General features: G+C 37.8%; 1 protein-coding gene across 14 annotated transcripts in view; it reads right to left on the bottom strand.

Annotated features, from left to right (window-relative positions):
* LOC136849206 (serine-rich adhesin for platelets) overlaps positions 1-21,388 on the bottom strand; it is a 483,291-nt gene that overhangs the window by 207,064 nt on the left and 254,839 nt on the right. For 13 of the 14 annotated variants that reach the window (XR_010856261.1, XR_010856263.1, XR_010856259.1 and 10 more), the window contains exon 1: positions 13,302-19,660. The exons of the other annotated variant lie outside the window; for it this stretch is intronic. Coding sequence is in view for 6 of the 13 variants with exons in the window: in XM_067122365.1 (XP_066978466.1) it covers positions 13,302-18,039 (4,738 nt within the window). In the remaining 7 variants the exon portion in view is untranslated. Of the gene's footprint in view, positions 1-13,301; positions 19,661-21,388 lie in introns of those variants that run through there. 14 annotated transcript variants of the gene reach the window in all.

Below are 21,388 nucleotides of genomic sequence, written 5' to 3'. Positions count from 1 at the left end.
ACCCTGGCTTCAGGCTAAATGCGCGACCTTGATTTGGGAAGTTATAACTTATCCTGTAATTCCTTACTATTCTTAAATAATTCTTTTAGTATCTGAATGCAATACAGACGTAAAAACTGATGAAATAATCAATACAGGACTTTCTTTGTGCAACATTAGATTTTTCGGGGCATTTTTGCATTAGGGTCTTTGGGTTTCTTTTGAAACGAGGCACAAATTTTGAGCTGCATGATTCACGGCCAAGCTAAAGCTTAGGTCATGGGTCGAATTCAAATGTACGAAAATAACTAGTATGGAAAAATAGTCAATAACTAAAACAGTACATGACTAAACAGAGAATTATCACCTGAAAAACTTTGTAGAGAATGAACTCTTTGACTACTGTATGGAAAGAATGAGTCTGCATATACTTAACGGCACAATATTTATATGTAAAGTGAGAGAAAATGGACACGCATGTATAACATTAGCCTCCAGGTCAATTAGACTGTAGCGGTTAACGATTCTCCAATAAAAGAATCAAGAGAAGATTTAAATGGCATCCGAAACAACAAATGTGTAGACGAAACGAAGTAAGGAAAAAATACAAAACACATTTGCTGGACTCACAAGCATACATTGTATTTATTTTTTATATAGGGATGTACTGCTTGGTAGGCCCAAACAAAAATCATCATTGCTCCCACAGATGAGGATTAAGAGGGTATACAGTAGTAATATAAGCACGGTCACTTCCAGCCAAGTACATTTGGCAGCGTGGAATTGGAAATAGTATACACAAGACTTCACTTTAGTCCTCAACAAAGCCCAACAGTCTGGTAGGTAATACAGCTTTTAATTTGTCTTATGAAACAAACTGAGGTGGGGGGGAGGGGGTGAAGACCAACCAGCCCCTTTTTGAAGACACTTGAATTAAAGCTAGTACTATTGTACGCTCAAAGAACTATTCACCCACAGACACCACGTTAACTGTAAGCGGTAGATAAATGTGGCCATTGAAAATTAGCCCCAGGCTTCCGAGAGAGAGAGAGAGAGAGAGAGAGAGAGAGAGAGAGAGAGAGAGAGAGAGAGAGAACAATGGTGAGCTTTAAAAACCAGTGTGTGTGAGAGAGAGAGAGAGAGAGAGAGAGAGAGAGAGAGAGAGAGAGAGAGAGAGAGAGAGAGAGGAAAAATACATCTATATAACATGGCATTGGCAATTCTCTGGCAAAACAAAAGGCAGGAAGGAATGAGAAATATCCTCCCTATTAGAGCATTAATCTACAAAATGTAAACAAAACGTAAATACGTAAACACAAACAGGAAGAGACAGCTGCCAACAGTGTGAATGTGACGTTTAGGCCTACCGGGAAGAAGCTCGAGTGGTCATTGGTGAGATGATTTTCTTCACAGTTAACTAGCGATACACACAAACAATTTCTAGAGAACTGAGAACAAAAATAGATACAGTACATAAGACTGTTAATCAGCTTCAAATCTCAATTTTGTCAATATCCCTTGACCTATGTTTAGCGGAACATAAATTTTGTCTAAAAACAAAACCACTTTGATGCATCCGGGCCTTGTTTAACATCACCATACGCATAATCGTGAACATGAAGCATCTGGATTTTGCCTAAATATCCCCACAGTCATATGGCTAAAAATTACGGTAGACCTATGATAATTAAACCACCTGCTCAGTGTATAAAACCACCGAAGCACCAAATTTGCCAAAAATTTCCATAATTTTTTGCCATTAAAAAAATCAAGATTTCGTCTAAAGAAGTGGTAGCGCGTTCACGATCAACAAGATAAGCCAAACAAAACTTTCTGTTGGAATATGAAATCACAAGAGTGCAATGCAATACAACCCGTTTTCAAGAATCTGGCGATATTGAATGACTCCAGACCAAAGTCCGGAAGGCAGCGAGCATTCCATGACACTGATGGAGCTCATCATTATTATCCCATTATTAGAATTTTTATTTCTATTTGCGCGTTCGCTCTCATCTAGCTCCAGTGAAAATGCAGAAAGGTAGGCATGGGCATAGGTCTAGAAACTTTCAATAAACCTTGGGAATCTGACGTAACCTGCAATGGATCAGATTGGTATAAAAAAGAAACTAACGCAGATAGCGAGTAATTATGTGAAAACGAGAGTACAGTAAGAAAAGTGCAGAGTATGGTAAAATAAAATCTGCATTTAACAGGTACGATAGTAACTTAACACATACATAAACAGCTGAGAGAGGTAATAAGAATCAAGGCAAGGTGTGAGGCTTTCAAAGTAAAATAAAAGTCCCTCAGAAAACGTGCTTGTCAATTGATTAAAAATATTAGGTCATTTTTACCTTTTTTTTTTTATTTTAATCGTTACGTCAACAACTTCACCTCTGCGTAGGAGATTTGCTCTTTTAAACACACACACACATATATAATCTCACTTGACCCTAAACAAGCCTCTAGTGACTTCAATACCCACCTTTGTAAAATATTATAATTACAAAAGCCAATATGTCAGGTAATTTTGGATGCCATAACTACTACTAACAGTACTATTACTACTATCGTGCAAGCCTTGCTGAAAAAAAATCTGTTACAGACAACCGTCATGACAATTCATAGGCCTATTGTACCAATTAATTCAGTAGTAAACATCAAGAATATTGTAACAAGTTATAAAAATACACTTCAATAACCGTATTTCATGGTTAAAAAACTCAAATAAATACACTATAATTTACCAGTATCATCTAAACTCGATCACATTATCACTATATCATAATTTACAAGCCTTCTCCAACTGGAAGGGTTGTAAGAACACTTACTGACACGTAGGCCTAATAATTAGGTCCTCGGCATTATAACTGAAGCGGTAATAAGTCTAAAATTTGCACTAAAACATCACAACACAGTAAATATAACCGAATTAAAATAGCAGTCCGATGTAAAACTGAGGATTTGTAATGACTGCTAACTTATATGATAACTGTACCAAAGTCCATAACAATGACGCCTCACAACCGTTTAAGAACGACTAAGTTATACGTGGTGAGGCTGCAACACTACATAAACGTTAATAACACCTCGACATTACAACCACAAGACAGGTACGACGACCAAACTGCACTGTATTAAGTCCATAACACTGACTGGTGACTCTTCACTTCTCTCACCGTTTTCACACACACACACCACAGCTGTGTGTGTGTGTACATCCTACCCCCTCCGAGGACAACCCCAGCAACCTCAATTCCCCTTCCCCCCCAACCCACAACCTCCAGTCCATCCAAGTTCTCTTTTCCTCATCTCATTCATCTGCCTCTCTTCCCCCCACCCCACCCAACGCCTGCCTATACCCCAGGGAGACGTATTCCTCCTTACCTATCACTTCCTTCCCTCCCCCAACGGACAAAGTTGTCCTTTACAGTTAAACGGCCCCTCTGGCGTGGCCTCTCCCTCTCAGCAACAAGTATCTTCTCTCTAATACAGCCAAAACATTGTACAATTTTATTCATTTTTCCATTTAAATAATTACCGAGTGCAATTCATAGTTACTAGTGAGGCTTATATAATTAAACAAACTCCGGAAAGAAACTTTGGCAGTCGTGGTTCAAGTTACTTGCTGGACTAGATAAAGAAATATAAAGAAAGGCTCAGAACGGGAGAGAGAGAGAGAGTCTATTTAATACCCGGGAAGGAAAAACAGGCGGCCAATCCCTTAAAACACTTCGTAAACATCTCATGTTTTCATCAATCTTGATTACTCAGTGGGCTAACTGCTGAATGGACGATGGCCCAAGTTAATCTTCTCTCTCTCTCTCTCTATAACGTGAATTTTTGTGTATGCACAGTTGAGTCTTTCGTGAGAGAGAGAGAGAGAGAGAGAGAGAGAGAGAGAGAGAGAGCCTTGATAAGACGAAAGGGCTCTTGAGCTTTGGAATGTGACGCTGGCTTTCACATGGTTAGAGGTCTCTTCGCGCCTAACCTAAGACTTCAAAGTTATAAGAACACGATTTATGTTTTTCGTGTGTGTGTGCGCGTCTATGAGTGCGTGTGTCTCTGTGAGTGGTTGACTTTTTCAAGGAACTGCTTGACCTAACCCGGAAGTTTATTCCATATCAAAAGGATTTCTTGTTTCGATTCTTAAGTACACCATTGGGTTATTATTTAAATCTAATATGAACAGCCAAAGCTCATTAAAGAATCTTAACTAAAGCTCAGACGTAAATCTCTCTCTCTCTCTCTCTCCAGTAACGAGAGCCCCTTCTTTAGGTCTTGGTCTAGACTCTAGACCTTCCCAGTACCCATCTTTACATGTCATCTATGGGCATTTTGCCTCACTCCTGATTACTCTCGGTCTATTTTACCTAAAACAAACTGTAATGAGAGAAGGAAAGCTACTTGATAACTAGACCGAATAACATTACTCTAATGGTAACCAGTTCGTCAATTTAACATTTTCTAACGATTACTGTCTTGAATCAAGGCCGGGTATTTAATAAGTTGTTTTTGTCATTAAGAAGCCATAAACCCTTTGTCAGAGCACCGATGGTCAAAACTCCTCACCGAAAGTCCTTAATAGCCAAGCACAGGGGATTACTGACAATGTTTTGAAACTGTTTAAATATCCCAGATTTGAAATCCACTGGTTTTACTTGATTTTGAATAAACGGTCGAATACAGTTTTGTTTCGCATTTGGGTAAAAACAACAAAATTAACTGCTTTACGAAATGAAACAAGGATTCATTTCTAAATATCGCTAAAATGAAAACTCAGAAATCAGTATAAGACCTTTAAAAAAATAGCTTTAATCTAACTATGAAATTGATCAAACACTGGCAAGGATACAACACACGTATATGACAAGATTTTCAAGCGAAAACAGAAACATATGATTATCTATGAAGGCCCTTGTGATTTTTAGTTTATGATTCCCAAAGGAGATTAACGAGGCAAATAGGTCTAAACTGAACTCAGGATGTGTCTGAGCACGTTTTCAGGTGACCACACCTCAATTCTCACGGTCCCCATAGGGTGTTGGCGCTGTCAGTGAATACCACACGCGTTCACCCAGTAGGCATTTAACTAAAGGGTGTTTGGAGTCCCTTCGACTCCAAATGCTGCATCTACTTTTTAGCTTTTTACTCTATTGCTTCCTTTCTTCAGTCTTCCTTTAATCTTGCTATCCAGCCCCTACTGTCATTTTCTTGGTGCAACTTTGGGGGGTTTATCCCAGTTCCACCTTAATATCCTTATACTTCATCTCTTTTACGTTATAAATCTCTTTATCTTGCTATCCAACCACTTCAACTCTTTCGTTTCATTGTACTAAACTCGGAATGGCTAAAAGTGCCTCAGTGTTTGGCTAGATGGCTTAAATTTCAAAAAATCATAAAGTGAATCACGCCTCACGGTCAGTACAGTACGATTAAACATCTGTCTATCTATATACGTTTCGCAATCCTGTGACTATTTAGGTACATTATGATAATCGATTGACCCTTTATAAACTGCCTGTTCTAATTAAACAACAACTGATCTATACATGAAATAGATCTTTGTTCCAAAACACACACGTATATATATACATATAATATATTACAGTATATATATATATATATATATATATATATATATATATATACACACACACACACACACACACACACACACACACACACACACACACACCATACATTATATAGATTACACCAGCCCATCAAAAAATATATAAATTTCATCTCAACAGTACAAAAATGGCAACATAACATTTTGAAGAGAGAGAGAGAGAAAAAAAAATGGGTTATATCTCATTATCTGCAATCACAACCTCCACAAAATCACGCACATAATGGAGGATTGCACCTGATAATGGATCATCCTCTCTGCAGCCGGATACGCTAGAGAGAGAGAGAGAGAGAGAGAGAGAGAGAGAGAGAGAGAGAGAGAGAGAGAGAGAGAGAGGAAGCAGGATAAAGCATAAACAAAGAGGAAGCGAGAGAAAGAGCAAGGCTGTATAGACCGACACAACACTCGTTGTTCTGAGTGTGATCCGCGCAGCCCATTGTATTGTTTCTCTCGTCCAGTTCACTGTCTACACCAATAACGACGACCTTGGGTAATCCGTGACACATTTCAGTCCTCGTGAATACAGTTTTTTCTACGTACATTTCAACAGTGCTTAGAATTTTGAAGAACAATTGCAACTTTTAATAATTAATATTATGCTTTTTGTAGTAATTTTTGTTACAATTTATGCGAATGCCAAGGATTTTGACAACTATAAAAATGTGCTGACAGTTACCATGTGCGAAGGTGAAACTACATACCCACCACACGCATATATATATATATACGCATATATATATATATATATATATATATATATATATATATATATATATATATATATATATATATATATATATATATATATATATATATATATATATATATATATATATATATATATATATATATATATATATATATATATATATATATATATATATATTAAACCAATGACCCATGCTGAAGCCGAGCCAAGATGTCTCGAAATTCTTTGAATTTAACTCAAATCATGGAACCTTACTGAAGGGGTAACGAGATATCTCAAAACGTACATGAATTAAGCTCAAGCCATTTCAAGCAATGATAAGGGAAGAAAAGAGGTCTCTCAAGCATTTGTGAATTATCTTCAAATCATCGACTTCGTGGTTTTATCACAGCCTCACCTGAGGCTTCTGATTAACGATATCTTATCATATATAGCCTACACAACGTTCTCGTCTGGGTGAGGGTATCGCTTTCAACAGTAAAACAGTAAGTTAACAAGACTGGCGTTAACTATTGAAATAAATCTTATTATTCTTATATTATGACTACAACGAGAGAAAATTGTCACTGAACTAAGTCATCTCGGCTTTACAGAGGAGTGTAAAAGAAAAATGAGACCAACGGAAATACAGGGGTAAATAATTATATACATGAAGCTATAGTAACATTAGATCAACGGTGCCCTGTTTACTCCTACTGCTTTTTTTTTTTTATCTTTACATACCAAAGTACATACATACATACACACACACACACACACACACGAGAGTCTTGCTTTTAAATCTCACTTGCATAACTTTTAGAAGTGTTCTCCTATGAACAAATCCATGTATAAAAAATAATAATGATAATAATAAAAACAATATTACTGGTTAATAAAATACACTGACGGACAAATCTACCCGAAACAAATTCGGTCTAACAAAAAAAGTGCGAGTTAAAGCATTAAGCCTATGCAATACGCAGTCACTTTCCATCATGCACACTGTAAAACAGTTTCCTCACTTCCAAAGTTTATAAGTTCCATGTGAATGTACTGTATGTGTGTTTACTGTAGGTTCGTAGTCATTATTTCGTTCTAGTATTTTATACTTGTTTTCCTTGCTGAGCAATAGCTAGTTTCAGAAGTTTCTATTACACAAGATGTGTGAATCACTGCTGCAGGTATGATCTTGCAAACATGATCTCCGTGATTCATAAATATGCGCATTGAATAGTAAACGATGTACGTCACAGGCAAACTTAATAGCACACTCGGTCTATTAAAACCAGTATCTGACGTTTATGAGTTTTTCAAAACGAGGACACATCTGTTCTAGATGTTCTCTGTCATAAATCAAAATTTTAAATCGCTAATTAATGGAAATTCTCCAAGTTGGCATTCCTGGGGGGAATATTTTCAGTGTACGTAAATCTTCTTCTAACAGCATTCTGACCTTGCTTTCTCAAGGTGTGCATGACATACCTAGTGATTAGTGGTAAACATAAAACCTACATTTTTTTTAAGCTTACGATCTTCGACCTACACTAGAGTTTAGCCACCAAGAAATTTGCTGAGTCTTCTAAATGAATCACTTTGTACGGACACTTTCTTTGAAAGATTTGATGAGTCACTTTGACGCAGATGTCTGACAGTGAATGAACTACTTAAAAAAAAAAAAACTCTGTAGCAGGTTTGCTGGTCTACGAGAATTGTTTCCTCAGCCACCCCCCCCCGCCCCCCCAAAGGCTCTTTCATTATGGTGATAGATATGGTATCCTTGAGTCTAAACGTGATTGCTTGACTGGAGATGTACCGCTGAAATGTTTAGACAAAGAGCCTCTACTTTTATCTTCTCTTTTCCTCGTTCGTCGTTCATCACGATACTACAGTATCTGAAGTATATATAAAGACGTATTCACATTCTATTAAAGAAATATGTCGGCCAGTCAGAAGCAAGACGGAAGCCTTAAAGGTATATATTGGCTTTCGATAATTACCGCCAGCTCCAGAAACAGATAAAAACGACAGATCCATCTTTTAGTTGACCGTCTTCGATAACAATCACTGCTGCACATTAAAACTTTTACATAGATAACACGAAAGAAACTAAGCATTTTTATCTGATTAGGTATCTATTATAGGTTGGGTTATGCTTTACAAGGACTAACATTATACAAGTTGTTACCATAACACACTACCAATGAACAGGTTGTCTGTATCAATATGGCGAACTATCAACGTAACGTAACTATTCACAGACAGGTTGATTTGTTTCACCTTAACAGACTGCTGCAATAACAAACAGGTTGGTTTCGTTTCACTAAAATTGGCACCAACAAATAGGTTAGTCTTTGCTTCAGTATAAATGGAAGTGACAAATAGGTTGGCCTATGTTTCGCCGAAACGACAAATAATAAAAAGGTCGGTCATGTTTCACTATTATAAACCAGTAACAACCGATCGGTATAAGTTGCACTGTTTCAGCATAAACGGCAGTGTGACAAATAGGTTGGCCTATGTTTCACTGAAACGACAAATAATAAAAAGTCGGTCACGCTTCACTGTTATAAACCAGTAACAAACCGACTGGTATAAGTTGCACTGCACTGAAATAATAACGACGAACAGCTGGCTCTCTTTGCAAAGCACTAACGGTCAAATAACGAGGTTCGTTATAGCGGACGAATAACAACGAGGCTGTTTTAGCACCGCTAAACCGGACAAGCAACTTTATCAGATTGGTTGCGTTTCACTATCGGAGTTACTCAATGGTAGATGGGTGGACACAGGTTAGCTACTTTGCTGACGCTTCCGGTGTGACACCGAGCGTGTCTCTCTCTCTCTCTCTCTCTCTCTCTCTCTCTCTCTCTCTCTCTCCCGGCAAAATTATCGTTAGAGCATTTCACGTCTAAAAAAAGTGGGTCGTCATATAATGTGGTTTTAGGCGGGTCATCATATTAATGTAAGTGTGGCTTCATTACAGTTTTGCTGAGTTCCGTTAGAATTTTTTTTTTAACTCGAGAATTTCATAAAAAACAGTAATAGCTGCAATTTATATTTACTGATTTACTGAGTTGCTTTCGGAATAATAATAATAATGAAGTGGATGATGTTTTGGAATTTCTGAAGCACGGAGGAAAATAATGACGTACACTAATAATAATAATAATAATAATAATAATAATAATAATAATAATAATAATAATAATTATTATTATTATTATCATTATTATTTTAATCATTATTATTTGAACTTAAAATTAATTTACAGAGGGGGAAAAATTAGTCTGACGCAACAGAACTACTGTATAATTATAAAAAACAACAATAATTATCCGGAAAATAATGACACCGAAATGATACTCCAACACTAAGTAATAACTACTACAACGGATACTTATCACTGAAGATTTAAAGGCTGTGACTGCGACGATAATGATAAAATAAAAATAAAAATTATATTTCGAATCTCTCTCTCTCTCTCTCTCTCTCTCTCTCTCTCTCTCTCTCTCTCTCTCTCTAAAAACACCAGTTTTCGTGTCATAAACCACTCGCTGTGCTAGAAGGGAAAGCAATGAACACGTTATTTGGTTATCAGTAATTACTCGGAATTCTGCTTTTTAAAGCTGCTACAAAAACTAATACACAAACGAAATTTTCTCTTTTGAGACTTTTCCAAATTTGTATTTCTAGTCCGGATCACACCTGGCGCTTTCTAAAATGAGTCTGCAGTGTTTTGTTCCTCATCATTGTGATTAAATTCTTAATAACAGCTGAAATGATATGAAAAATTCCTTTTGACGATGTTATTCAAACTCCATGAAACAAAATACCATAGAACGAACCACTGTCGTATATAAATATTATAAATATTGCATTAACATTGTACTGCATTGTTTCTTGATATTTTAGAAAATCTTCCATAAAATATCCCAGCTATTTATTACATTGTTATAAACTCATAGAAATAACCTAAAGCATTCTGCTTACCAAAACATCTCATGAACTGTCGCTAGATCGCTTTGCTAAATTAGCATAATGCGACAAACTATGTAGGCTAAAGTTTCTAAATATATAAATTCATATTTCACGTATTCGATATATGTACATATGTATTTATAGCAAGAAATAAGTAATTTATATAAACATCTGTAACTTTCAGCATATGGAGACTGACATATCTAAATATTAAGACAGAATGGAATTTTTGTAATAAATAAAATGTACGTGCAGCACATCTCATAATACTTGTACCGGAAGAGTCAAGGGGTAGACCTTGTAATAAAGAAAACGGATACTGACAGAGAAAATGGATTTTAAAGAGATGGGTGACTATTGCAATTTGGAAAAGATGGTTTTATATTAGAAATACCAAGAAAAAATAAGACTTGAAACGTAATAAATGTAGTCATAAAATCCAAGCAGACAGTTTCAATTTCCTAGTGTTTCAGAAAATGTTAAAAGAAGAAGAAAGCGAGAAGAAAATAGAAATATGATTATGTTCGTCAATGACTCATCCACCATCAACCACACACCTCTAATGAGTTGGTTGAACTGGACATAGGGCAACCCACAGTTTCCTCACCAACCTTCCCCTCCCCCAACACCAAAAGCACCCAGGATCACCCCTAACCCCACCCCTTAACCACATCCCTTACAATCGCCAAGCAACCTCCACTCCCAATTGCACGGGAGACGCAAAAGCAGCAACAGGTTCAGTGCTTTTACCAACGGTGCGACCGAACTCTACCGCTAGTACTATACTACCACAACTGCCGCTATTGAACCCTATTACTTCCGCTAGTACCAGTCACACTTCCAGCGTTAAAATAGTACCACTAGTAACACCATTTCCCTACTAGCGAGAACGTTGCGAAACGACGCATTAAAAAGGTAAAAAATAAAAAAGAAAAAACTTGTTCGTGCATTTAATGAGTGATTGCGACTTCATTTTAAAAACTGGATTCCCACCACTCAGGGTCAGTGAAGCTCGAAAATCATTATACGCTACAATGATTTTTTTTTTTATCAAAGAAATAAAAAAATTTCTTCTAGATAATATTAGAATGATTCACACATCAACAAATATTCCCATGCATTGGTTCCATTCGATTATGGAAAATCTAAAAATTATGATTATATAATATAATCATTACGATTACTAATATAAAATTGGTGGTAAAGAATTTTACTGTATGAAAAATACCAGCTTCTTCATAAAACCCGAACTTCAATATAAAAAACGTCACATATATTATCACTGAAAATAATAGCTGTTTCTATGGCATTTAATTTGTGAAGTGTCTTCTGTATTCGTCTTACAATCTTCTTCATCACAGTTTGTATATAGTTCTTCTCTATGCGCCTTTCAATCTTTCTTCTTATCAGCGTGTAGGAAACTTGATATACCAACTAGACAATGATGAGAAGAAGACTGTAAGACGAACACAGAAGACTCTATACAAATTAAATGCAGCAGAAACAGCTATTATTTTCATCGCTACTGCCATCAGGAAGGGTATACTTCATTATTATTAATATTATTATTATTATTATTATTATTATTATTATTATTATTATTATTATTATTATTATTATTATTATTATTATTTCTACTTCTCTCTTTTTTCTCTCTATTTTTGATATAGCTCGATAGGCAGATGCCTCTAAAATTAAATACTCAGCACATATATTTTTTATTTGACGTGACTACAGTACCAAAATGAAGGATTAGCCATTTATATAAATATCATATCACTGGCCACAAATATTAAATGTTTACATAAGTCACAGTATGACCAAAAGCTAACCGTGGTTATTCGACTAGGAACGATGTCTTATAGATATCTTTCGCATAAGAAAATTGTATCATTATACAAACCTCTTACTACACAATGCTATCTTCCTTTTGTAAACATGAAAGGCACCAATAGCGTTAATGTAAACAATCTGATAAACAGAGGTAAACATTTACGTACACGAATAATCAAATAAACAATTAATATATTTTTGAGAAATAAAGAGAATAAGCGGTAGAAGTTTGAAAATAAATAACTACTTGCGTTGACCACCACACAAAAGAAATTAAAAACTTGTTTTTCATGTACCTGAGATTCTAGTGTGTAAAAATATCACCTTTTAACAATACAGTAGAAGTAAAAACATTTCCCAGCTAATGAATTCTACTGATGTTTCACTCTAGTGTAGTGGTCTGGTCAAACTATCTTAATAATAATAATAATAATAATAATAATAATAATAATAATAATAATAATAATAATAATAATAATAATAATTCACTCTGGTAAAATGTTCAAGATTACAAAGAGTTTTCAAGCAAAATAAATGAAGTCAGATATGTTGGTGCAAAGGAAGACTGGACAGGCATAAATGTCCTTTTTAGTGATTCAGTATAACGTATTTTAACGCCACTTGCACTTCGCAATATAATTACAGATTTCAGTTAATGCATAAGAAGTGCTGGAGACAAACGGACCCACAATCCCCCAGAAGCAGGTTATTATTATTATTATTATTATTATTATTATTATTATTATTATTATTATTATTATTATTATTATTATTATTATTCAGAAGATATTATTATGACTTATTATTATTATTATTATTATTATTACTATTATTATTATTCAGATGAACCCTATTCATACGGAAAAGCCCACGAAATACAGCATTGTCGTAATAATGGATGATGAACAAACAGGACACAATCATCGAAATCATCCATTTTTAGCATGACAGCGAAAACCACAAAATGAATTCATAACAAACGTCCTAGAGTTTTTGCACAGCAAGCACTTATTAGCATTACTCTTGAGTCATTCCGAAAAATTAACTAATAGTAAAGTGACATCAATAATGAACTATTTCCCCTTGAGCAAAAATGAAATTCGCGACGAAACAGTAATACATTTTCTGAAAGAGGGAATTCCACCAGACAAGAAAAGAACAGGTCTAACTCGAACACGCTCTTACCAATTTGTTGTTGCGGTTGAGATCGTCGCCTTTCCTTATGCCAGCGGCGGCGCTGCTTCTGGAGGTGCAAGAACTCTTGAACTTCCCTTTGGTAGTCAAAGGACAGCTCCTCGATGTCCTCACTTTCACGGCCTAATTGTCTATGCGAGGAAGCGCTGTCGAAGCTGGTCAAGAACCTCTGCTCCTCCGTCTGTAGAAATGCTTCTGGATTGAAGGGTGGAACTGGAGGTGGAGGAGGAGAATATGTTGGCCTTAAAGGTATCCCTTGGTGGAGACGAGGTGGTGGCGTTGGTGGTCTGTCTTCTGGAGTACCAGCCCTTTCCTCTCCTGAATGGGCCAAACTGTCACAGTGCAAGCGTGAACTTGACATTACCGTTGCTTCTGAACTGTGACCCGCGTTTTCCATCTGGTAATCACGGAGACTCTTTCGAGAAACGCCTAAGTTTTCATAAATACAGTCGTCTTGAAATAGTTCGCTTTTGTGACTCTCATCTTGATTCCTTTGGGTAGGAAACTTTGGAGGAATATTCTCGTATATTTCTTCTGGGTAATTTTCACTGTGAATAAGACTGTCCCCTGTCTGAGATCTGTCAATTACAGCGTAAGTGTGGTTTAAGATGCTGCTTTCACTAGAGGATGTATTTTTCTTGTCTACTGACTTAGTCTTATTGACAGTTGCATAAAGATAGCCAGGGTAAGAATCGCCATATTCAACTGTCCTCTCGTGATTCTGAGACTTATTTCTTGCTAGGTGTTCCCCTATTTCACTTTCATCTGTTCTTATTACATCATAAATATGATCTCTGACCTGGTTCTTACCGCGTGATTTATTAATTGTCTCATAAGTATGCCCAAAGATATTCTCCTCGTAAGTATCTGAATACTCATCATACACCCGTGCTCTTGGACTAGATACCCGATTAATTCCAGCAACCTTTTCACTCGTGTCTTTTAAACTCTTCACATTTTCATATATACATTCCTGTTCTTCAGGATCCGTCACGGTATCATTGCAAATGGCGGATCCTCTTAAGTTTTCATATATACACTCATTATCAGTGGTTTTACTTTCATCTCGGTTGCCTAAGCTGTCTCTCTGAATTTGCAGGCTGTTAATGTTTTCATAAAGAATTTCGTACTGATCACGTGCCTGCCAACCTTCAGTATCTGCATAAATATCATTCTTAAAAGAATGAGTATCACCAATATGGTCCCCTCTACCTTGTGAATAGAGTAAATTCTCATAGACATGTTTATGTAGATCTAGGGACGGTATCGGGCGATAAAAGAATTTTCCAATGTGTTTGGGACGTGGGGGTATAGGTGGAGGAGAAGGTGAACGCCTTAAATCAGTCTCGTGTAACAAATTTCTTTGAGTGACGGAAGCTAATTCTTCTGTACTGGGGAGTGGGGACGGATTTATCTGACCCTCAAGGACAGTGGTGTCCTCTAGGTCAGGCAAGGGCGATGAGAAATATAATGGGGGTGTTGAGGGCCCTGTGTATGCCAAGGGTGAGGGAGGTCTTGGGGGTGGCGATGGTGACCTATGGCCTTCAAGGTCTGAACGGGACTCTTCAGCTGAGGCAACTGATTGCGATTCAGAACTCTCAGACTTTGGAGGAGGTGGCGGTGGAGTATAAGGCGGTGGTTCCTTAGGATCTGTCTCCTCGAATGTCACATTATCAGGCAACTGATCCACCAGAGTTTCAAAAGCAGTGTCAAAGTCACTAGTCACTTCATCTGGTATTTCTTCACTCTGAATGTCCAGTTCAGAAATGTACGGGGACTGTGTTGATTCTTCACTGACATTTTCATTACTCAGTTGCATTACACTCAATTTTTCTTTACTTGGTGAATCATACTGGTCCGATTCGATGGTTTCCACTTTTTCATGTTCTTTTAAAACACTGTTCACATTTGTCAGTTCTATTTTATCATTTGAATTCTCTTGCAATACTGTCTCACTCATGATCTTGTTTTCTTCCAGCATTACACCGTGGAAGGAATTTTGCTCTTTTTCCAGAAGACTATTTGTGTAACTTACATCACATTCATCTTTCATATCTTTTTTACAACTTTCTAAATATCTCTGAGGAAACATGCAACTTGCCTCCAAATCTCTACCTGCATAATCAAGTGGAATGGCTTCTGATGAATGTTTTAACTTATCATTTTCCTGATCACCTGGTAATATAGCCTTTTCATCACTTATAAAGCCTAAGTTCAGTGTGCTTTCAGCTGGGTCTGGAGATGGACTGACAGGAATATCTGGTTCTGGTGTGACAACACCAGGTTCTTTTGGCACTAAACTGCTTTCTGTTTTTGATAAAACATTAACTTTAGGTGGTGGAGGTGGTGGACAAGAAGGTCTCTTCACTGACTTTTTAGAAGTCCTTGACTTTTGTGTCTCAAGCATTAAAGGAACTTTATAAGAACTCTTATGTACATTACTTAGATTTTCCTTTACTTCTTCAGTTGTACTTTTTGTGACCACAGCTACGTCTGAATCCTTTTCAGCAGGAAAACTTTCTTTAAATCGTTCTGTTGTAGTTTCTATTTTGTGAAAACTGGTTGTTGTTAAAGATTCACCTGTAGGTCTGGAAGAGGGCTCTGCTACTTCTGATGTTCTCATGTCTTTGTCATCTGCTACATACTGGTTTTCTGTTGGATCTGTTGTGGAAGCAGGTTGTGCAGACACTCCAAAATCTTCGTCATTTATCAAAGCACATTCATCTAAACCTACTAATTTGCCATTCTGATCAATCTCTTTTGGCTTGGCTATGCCTGGAACCGATGGTGACAAGTCTTCATCAGATACCGTTGTGGTATCTTTTACAATTGCACATTCATCAGAAACTCCTGATCTGTCATTGTGATCTGTCTCTTTGAGCTTGGTTAAGCCTGGAACTGATGGTGACAAATTTTCACCTGTAGGTCTGGAAGAGGGCTCTGCTACTTCTGATGTCCTCATGTCTTTGTCATCTGCTACATATTGGTTTTCTGTTGGATCTGTTGTTTGGTTTTCTGTTGGATCTATTGAGGGAACGGGTTTTACAGAAATTCCAAAATCTTTGTCATTTACCACAGCACATTCATTTGAACCTACTAATTTGCCATTCTGGTCTGTCTCTTTTGGCTTAGGTATATCTGGAACTGATGTTGAGAAAATTTCACCAGACACTGTTGTAGTGTGATCCTTTACCATTGCACATTCATCTGAACCTCCTGATTTGCCATTCTGATCTGTCACTTCTGGCTTAGCTATGCATAGAGCTGACAGTGACAAATTTTCATCAGATGTTAATGTGGTGGGAGCTGTTTCAGTTTGGATGCTAATATTTTCGTCAAGTGATGTATATTCAGTTGATGGATTTGCTGTTAGCTCGGTTTCTGAAGACGCAGCTGGGGTCTTGTTAAGTGCTGTTGAATCATCTGGTTGGTTCACTGAGGAATCTGACTTTGTAGGGGTTGGCAACCATAAAATATCATCCAGATTAGTTTCGAGGTATGGTTTTTTCGTGTAAGGTACCTGTACTTTCTCTTCTACAGCTGATCTCTTTGCATCACGTAGAACACTGTCTAATTTGTCTTCTGAATGAACACTGTCTAATTTGTCTTCTGAATGAACACTGTGTAATTTGTCTTCTGAATGAACACTGTCTAATTTGTCTTCTGAATGATCGTTAACATTTTCAGCACTCAGGTTTCCTTCACTGAATAACTGCTGATTGGACCCAGAGAATGTTGTCAAATTTGGAGTGGACTTGCATCCTGATATAGGCTGAAATACCTGAGCTTTATGCTTATTAACAACAGATGCTCTTTCAACATCATTTCTGAAAGATGAACTTTGATGTACTCTGTTCTCAGAGGAAGCAAAGGATCTCACATTTTCATAGTTACCAGCATCTGTAATCCCAGGTTTCTTGAGACGCTCATTAATGATGACAGGTTTTCGTACATTCTCATACAAATTTTCGCCAGAATAAGGATCACAGTTTTGTTGACCCATGTCGTCTGATTCCTGGATTTCATCATAGATGTGATCATGATGATACTGGTCGGGATGATGTACTTCTAGAGGAGGTCTGAAAGAGTTATTATCAGGATAGTTACTGAAACCATATGGCTGACAAAGATCAGAAGCATCTCCGTACATATGCACTTTATAACCTCCCTTTAAGAATTCATCGTCGTGAACAGGTTTGTTGGTATGACTCCCCTTTGGGTAATGTATCTTACTGGATGACGCTGTTGTCCTCATAGCAATTATGGAGGTCTCCCTTTCCGAGTCAACGACGACTCGTTGCTCGTGCCAACCAGACGCGAAGGATACCCCGGCAGCGTTGGTATTCCTTGCCATGCCCGACGAAGTGAAAGTCGACATGGATTCTGCCCTTCTCATGTTGTTGCTTTGTGCCACGACGACGTCCCTCTGAAAGGACGCTAAGGGTATCCTACGGTTCCCTTCCACTATGCCGATCTCTTTGCTTTCTGTTACTGTGACCTCAGTTCCAGGTGCTGGAATCATGCCCATGCTGCCAGCAAAAGGGGCGCTGTCTCTCCTGGACGGTGAATAGTAGGGGTCCCTGTTTCCATGGGATCTGGAGGGGCGCAAGTCCCCCATACTTCGATGTGCGTTTTCATAGGTGTCTTCAAGTTCAACGTCGAAGGGCACCCTGACATTCGTTGTCCGGGAGGCGCCCAGAAAACTGGTTTCCTTCCAACGTCGAGGCATTTTTCAGTGTTTATTAATTAAAGTTTTAATTTCTTATCACTTTAACTGGATTTGTATAAAAAAAGTTCTTGACTTATTTTCATCAGGTATATTCCCGCCAAGAAAATAGAATAAAACTGATAACTTATTATAAAAACTTTTCAATTTCTTTGGCCACAAGGATTTTCTTTTGTATTTCGAGCTTAGTAAACCGTCATATCCTACACTGGCGAACTAAAAACTGAATAAAGTTGCAACATGGGAGAAAAAGTTAATTTCCTTAAATTAAACGCTAATATAGTGTGTGTGTGTAATGAGTATATATTTTCGATCCAGACACTGACTACCCTCGTTATCATAAACTTCACTTAGTCATCCTCCTGTAACGGGTTTAACGAACATTATTTCGTATTTCGTCATTGTGAGGACCATCCTCGTTGTGAAATTAATTCTTTCATCCGTTCTATTATCAGGAGTTCAATGGTATGAAATGGAAACTCTTCGCAATTAAAAGAACCTCATTCTGTCGTTCCGCTTTCGCAAATTTAACCTGCATACATTCATTTTAGTATAAATATGGCTTTTCTCGTTATTCAGAAACTTCGCACTCATTCGTTTCTGACATACTAGCAGCAAGTCCACACCTGAGCAAACTTATGAAAACACTTGTGCCCGGTTTTAAGGCCAAACACACTTGAGCAACGGAATCCACTTTCGACAGGGGTTTACTGCACTTCTCTGACGCTGGGTTATAGTACCGCCCATATCCCACTTTACAGTAACCCAGCTCAAGTCCTTCTCCACGTCCTTCTAGACTCGTATATCAGTATTCTTCGCGTCCACAAACGAGCAGTCTAATGCACTGAACTCGATTAAACGGTGTATGACGAAGTGATCTTCGTAGATTGATGTTCGTGGTGAATAAACGATCAGTCTGGTTGTGTCCCTTCACTCTCGTCTAAAAACGACCTGCGTAAAAGAAGTTCTTTGCTGTCGCCAGATTAGATAGACTCACTATCAGTCTTATCTTCTTATCTCTTCGATATTTCATGTCTTTTTTTCTTTTTATGTTTTCATTCAAGTCACCAGGTCACTATCACCACTACCTGCACCGCTGAATCACCACCATCCTCCACTCAGCACCACCAACCTACCTCTTTCACCATCTTTCTCCTCATGTGCGAACTCGACTTTTTCTAAAGGTCCCTTGCTCTCCGCGCTGTCTGTCACCTCCATAATATCTCTTCCCGCGGTGCTGCCGTTATTGTTGCGGTTATTATTACACCTGTCTTTTGTTCTTTCAGAAAGAGCAGGATATCACCCATTAAGAGAAGCGTCACAAGGGCCGTGGCCTCGTTACATTAACAGTCGCTCGCCCTCATCATCACCATCATCGTCTTCATTATCTTCATTATCGCCGGCTGGGAGTGTCATTCCTCTTCTTGGCGTCTCTCCATCACTCGCGGAGGAGGAGGCACTTCGTATCACCAGCACTTAATAACAACAACAAAGGCGAAAGGACATCGCGAAAACGAGGCGTAAATAAGATGCATCGTTTCCACACGACTCCCTTTCATAAATCCAGGTTGCAGCACCGCCGTGCCACCACAGCGCCGCTACTCACTCGCTGGCGTTTCGGATTAGGACTAACTCGGCTCGACTCGGATCCACCGTAACTTATTAGTGTTTGTGTATGTAGCACCACGACTCGCTCAGCCGCTTGCCATGCTGAAGGCTTATCACGGGAACACGTTTGAAATACCTGATAAAGATAAAACGCACACAATCAACCGGTCCAGACTGCGACGCACGGATCACATCTTTCTTCTTTCCTGAAAAACGTCTTTGGGTAATGAGGCGTATCAATTATGAACGGGAAAGGATCATCCATATTCTTTAAGACACACACATTCTCTCTCTCTCTCTCTCTCTCTCTCTCTCTCTCTCTCTCTCTCTCTCTCTCTCTGTACATACATGAAGATGTGTTAAATAGCCTATACAAAAGGACTTTGCACTTTGTCGTTTCTTATTGAGTATTTTATGTAGCTTCGGCTGATTGATACATACAGTACATAAATACACACATATATATATAATACATAATACATACATACATACATATGAATTTATTTATGTATCAATCAGCTGGAGAGAGAGAGAGAGAGAGAGAGAGAGAGAGAGAGAGAGAGAGAGAGAGAGAGAGAGAGAGAGAGAGAGAGAGAGAGAGAATGTGTGCTTTAAAGAACAGTTCTCGACATCTGTAACCCTTGCAATTTACGCATGACCCACCATCGATATTCAGAAAACAATTTTCCCCGTAAGAAAGAAATGCCAGAACGAGTAGGTGTATGCGATGTACCTGCCCCAATAAAATGCCGCAACAGGTACAGGTACTTGGTATTCTACGTACCTGAGCATCAATGACCGTTTTCGTCATTCCTCAAGAAGACAAGGTTAACAAATTCTGGCGGATTCCAGAGGCACTTTTTACTGTTCTCTTTCGCAATCTCCAACACTAGATTTACTAGGCCGACGGATTTCACAGGTCGTACTAGTATAGTACAAAGACAGCACTTAGGCCTAATTTTGTTATTTACATATCTATTTATTGTCTCATTTCTTGGTGTAGAGGCATTCATACAATGAAATTGTTCTGAGAGTTGATTCACTTCAGCCGGTCCCATACTCCAATAAGAGAGGATTGGACCTAATATTAAATACCAGGTGTCAATGAAGTCAGCAGCAAACCTTGGTCTAGTGTCAGATGCAATGAATCATCAGAGGTTCGAGTTACAATGGAGTAAGTGAAGTAAGTACAATGATTAGCAATCGTTTCGATAAAATAAAAAAATAAACAAATATTTTTAATACATATCAAGAATAACAACAATGCTATACGCCAGCAGAAACAACGGCAGGAACTATACTCGTACTATCGCAATTACAGTAATTAAAACATCGCGACAGGAAACTAAACTTTCTCTTTAAAAGAGATGTAATCCAGAAGCTTTTAATTACCGCAACCGTTTTCTTAGAAATACAGAAGTCTTGTAATTAGTCGACTATTAATCTTCTGGTCCATTCACTTCACAAGTTCCAACACCCATTTCTTGTTCTCCTTTCCTCCCGTGTTTGAGACCACAAAATCAACCAATCAGTATTGTTGACTCTGCAAATTGCGTTACCAAATTAGGTTTAGTGCCTCTAAAGGCTTTTCTTGCATATTTCGTATCCACAGGCATAAATGAACGTCCGCTTCAACATTCATGTGGAGCATGTCTGAGAAGCCATTGACTCCATAAGCAAACTTCCGCAGAATAGTCTGCGTGTATGTGAATAGAGAGAAAATACATGCAGTAAAATAACAAGA

This window comes from Macrobrachium rosenbergii, chromosome 20, assembly GCF_040412425.1.
Source record: "Macrobrachium rosenbergii isolate ZJJX-2024 chromosome 20, ASM4041242v1, whole genome shotgun sequence".
In the NCBI taxonomy this organism is placed as follows: domain Eukaryota; kingdom Metazoa; phylum Arthropoda; class Malacostraca; order Decapoda; family Palaemonidae; genus Macrobrachium; species Macrobrachium rosenbergii.
The sequence above is the reverse complement of the archived record's forward strand: the minus strand, read 5'-3'. Positions and strand labels throughout refer to the sequence as shown.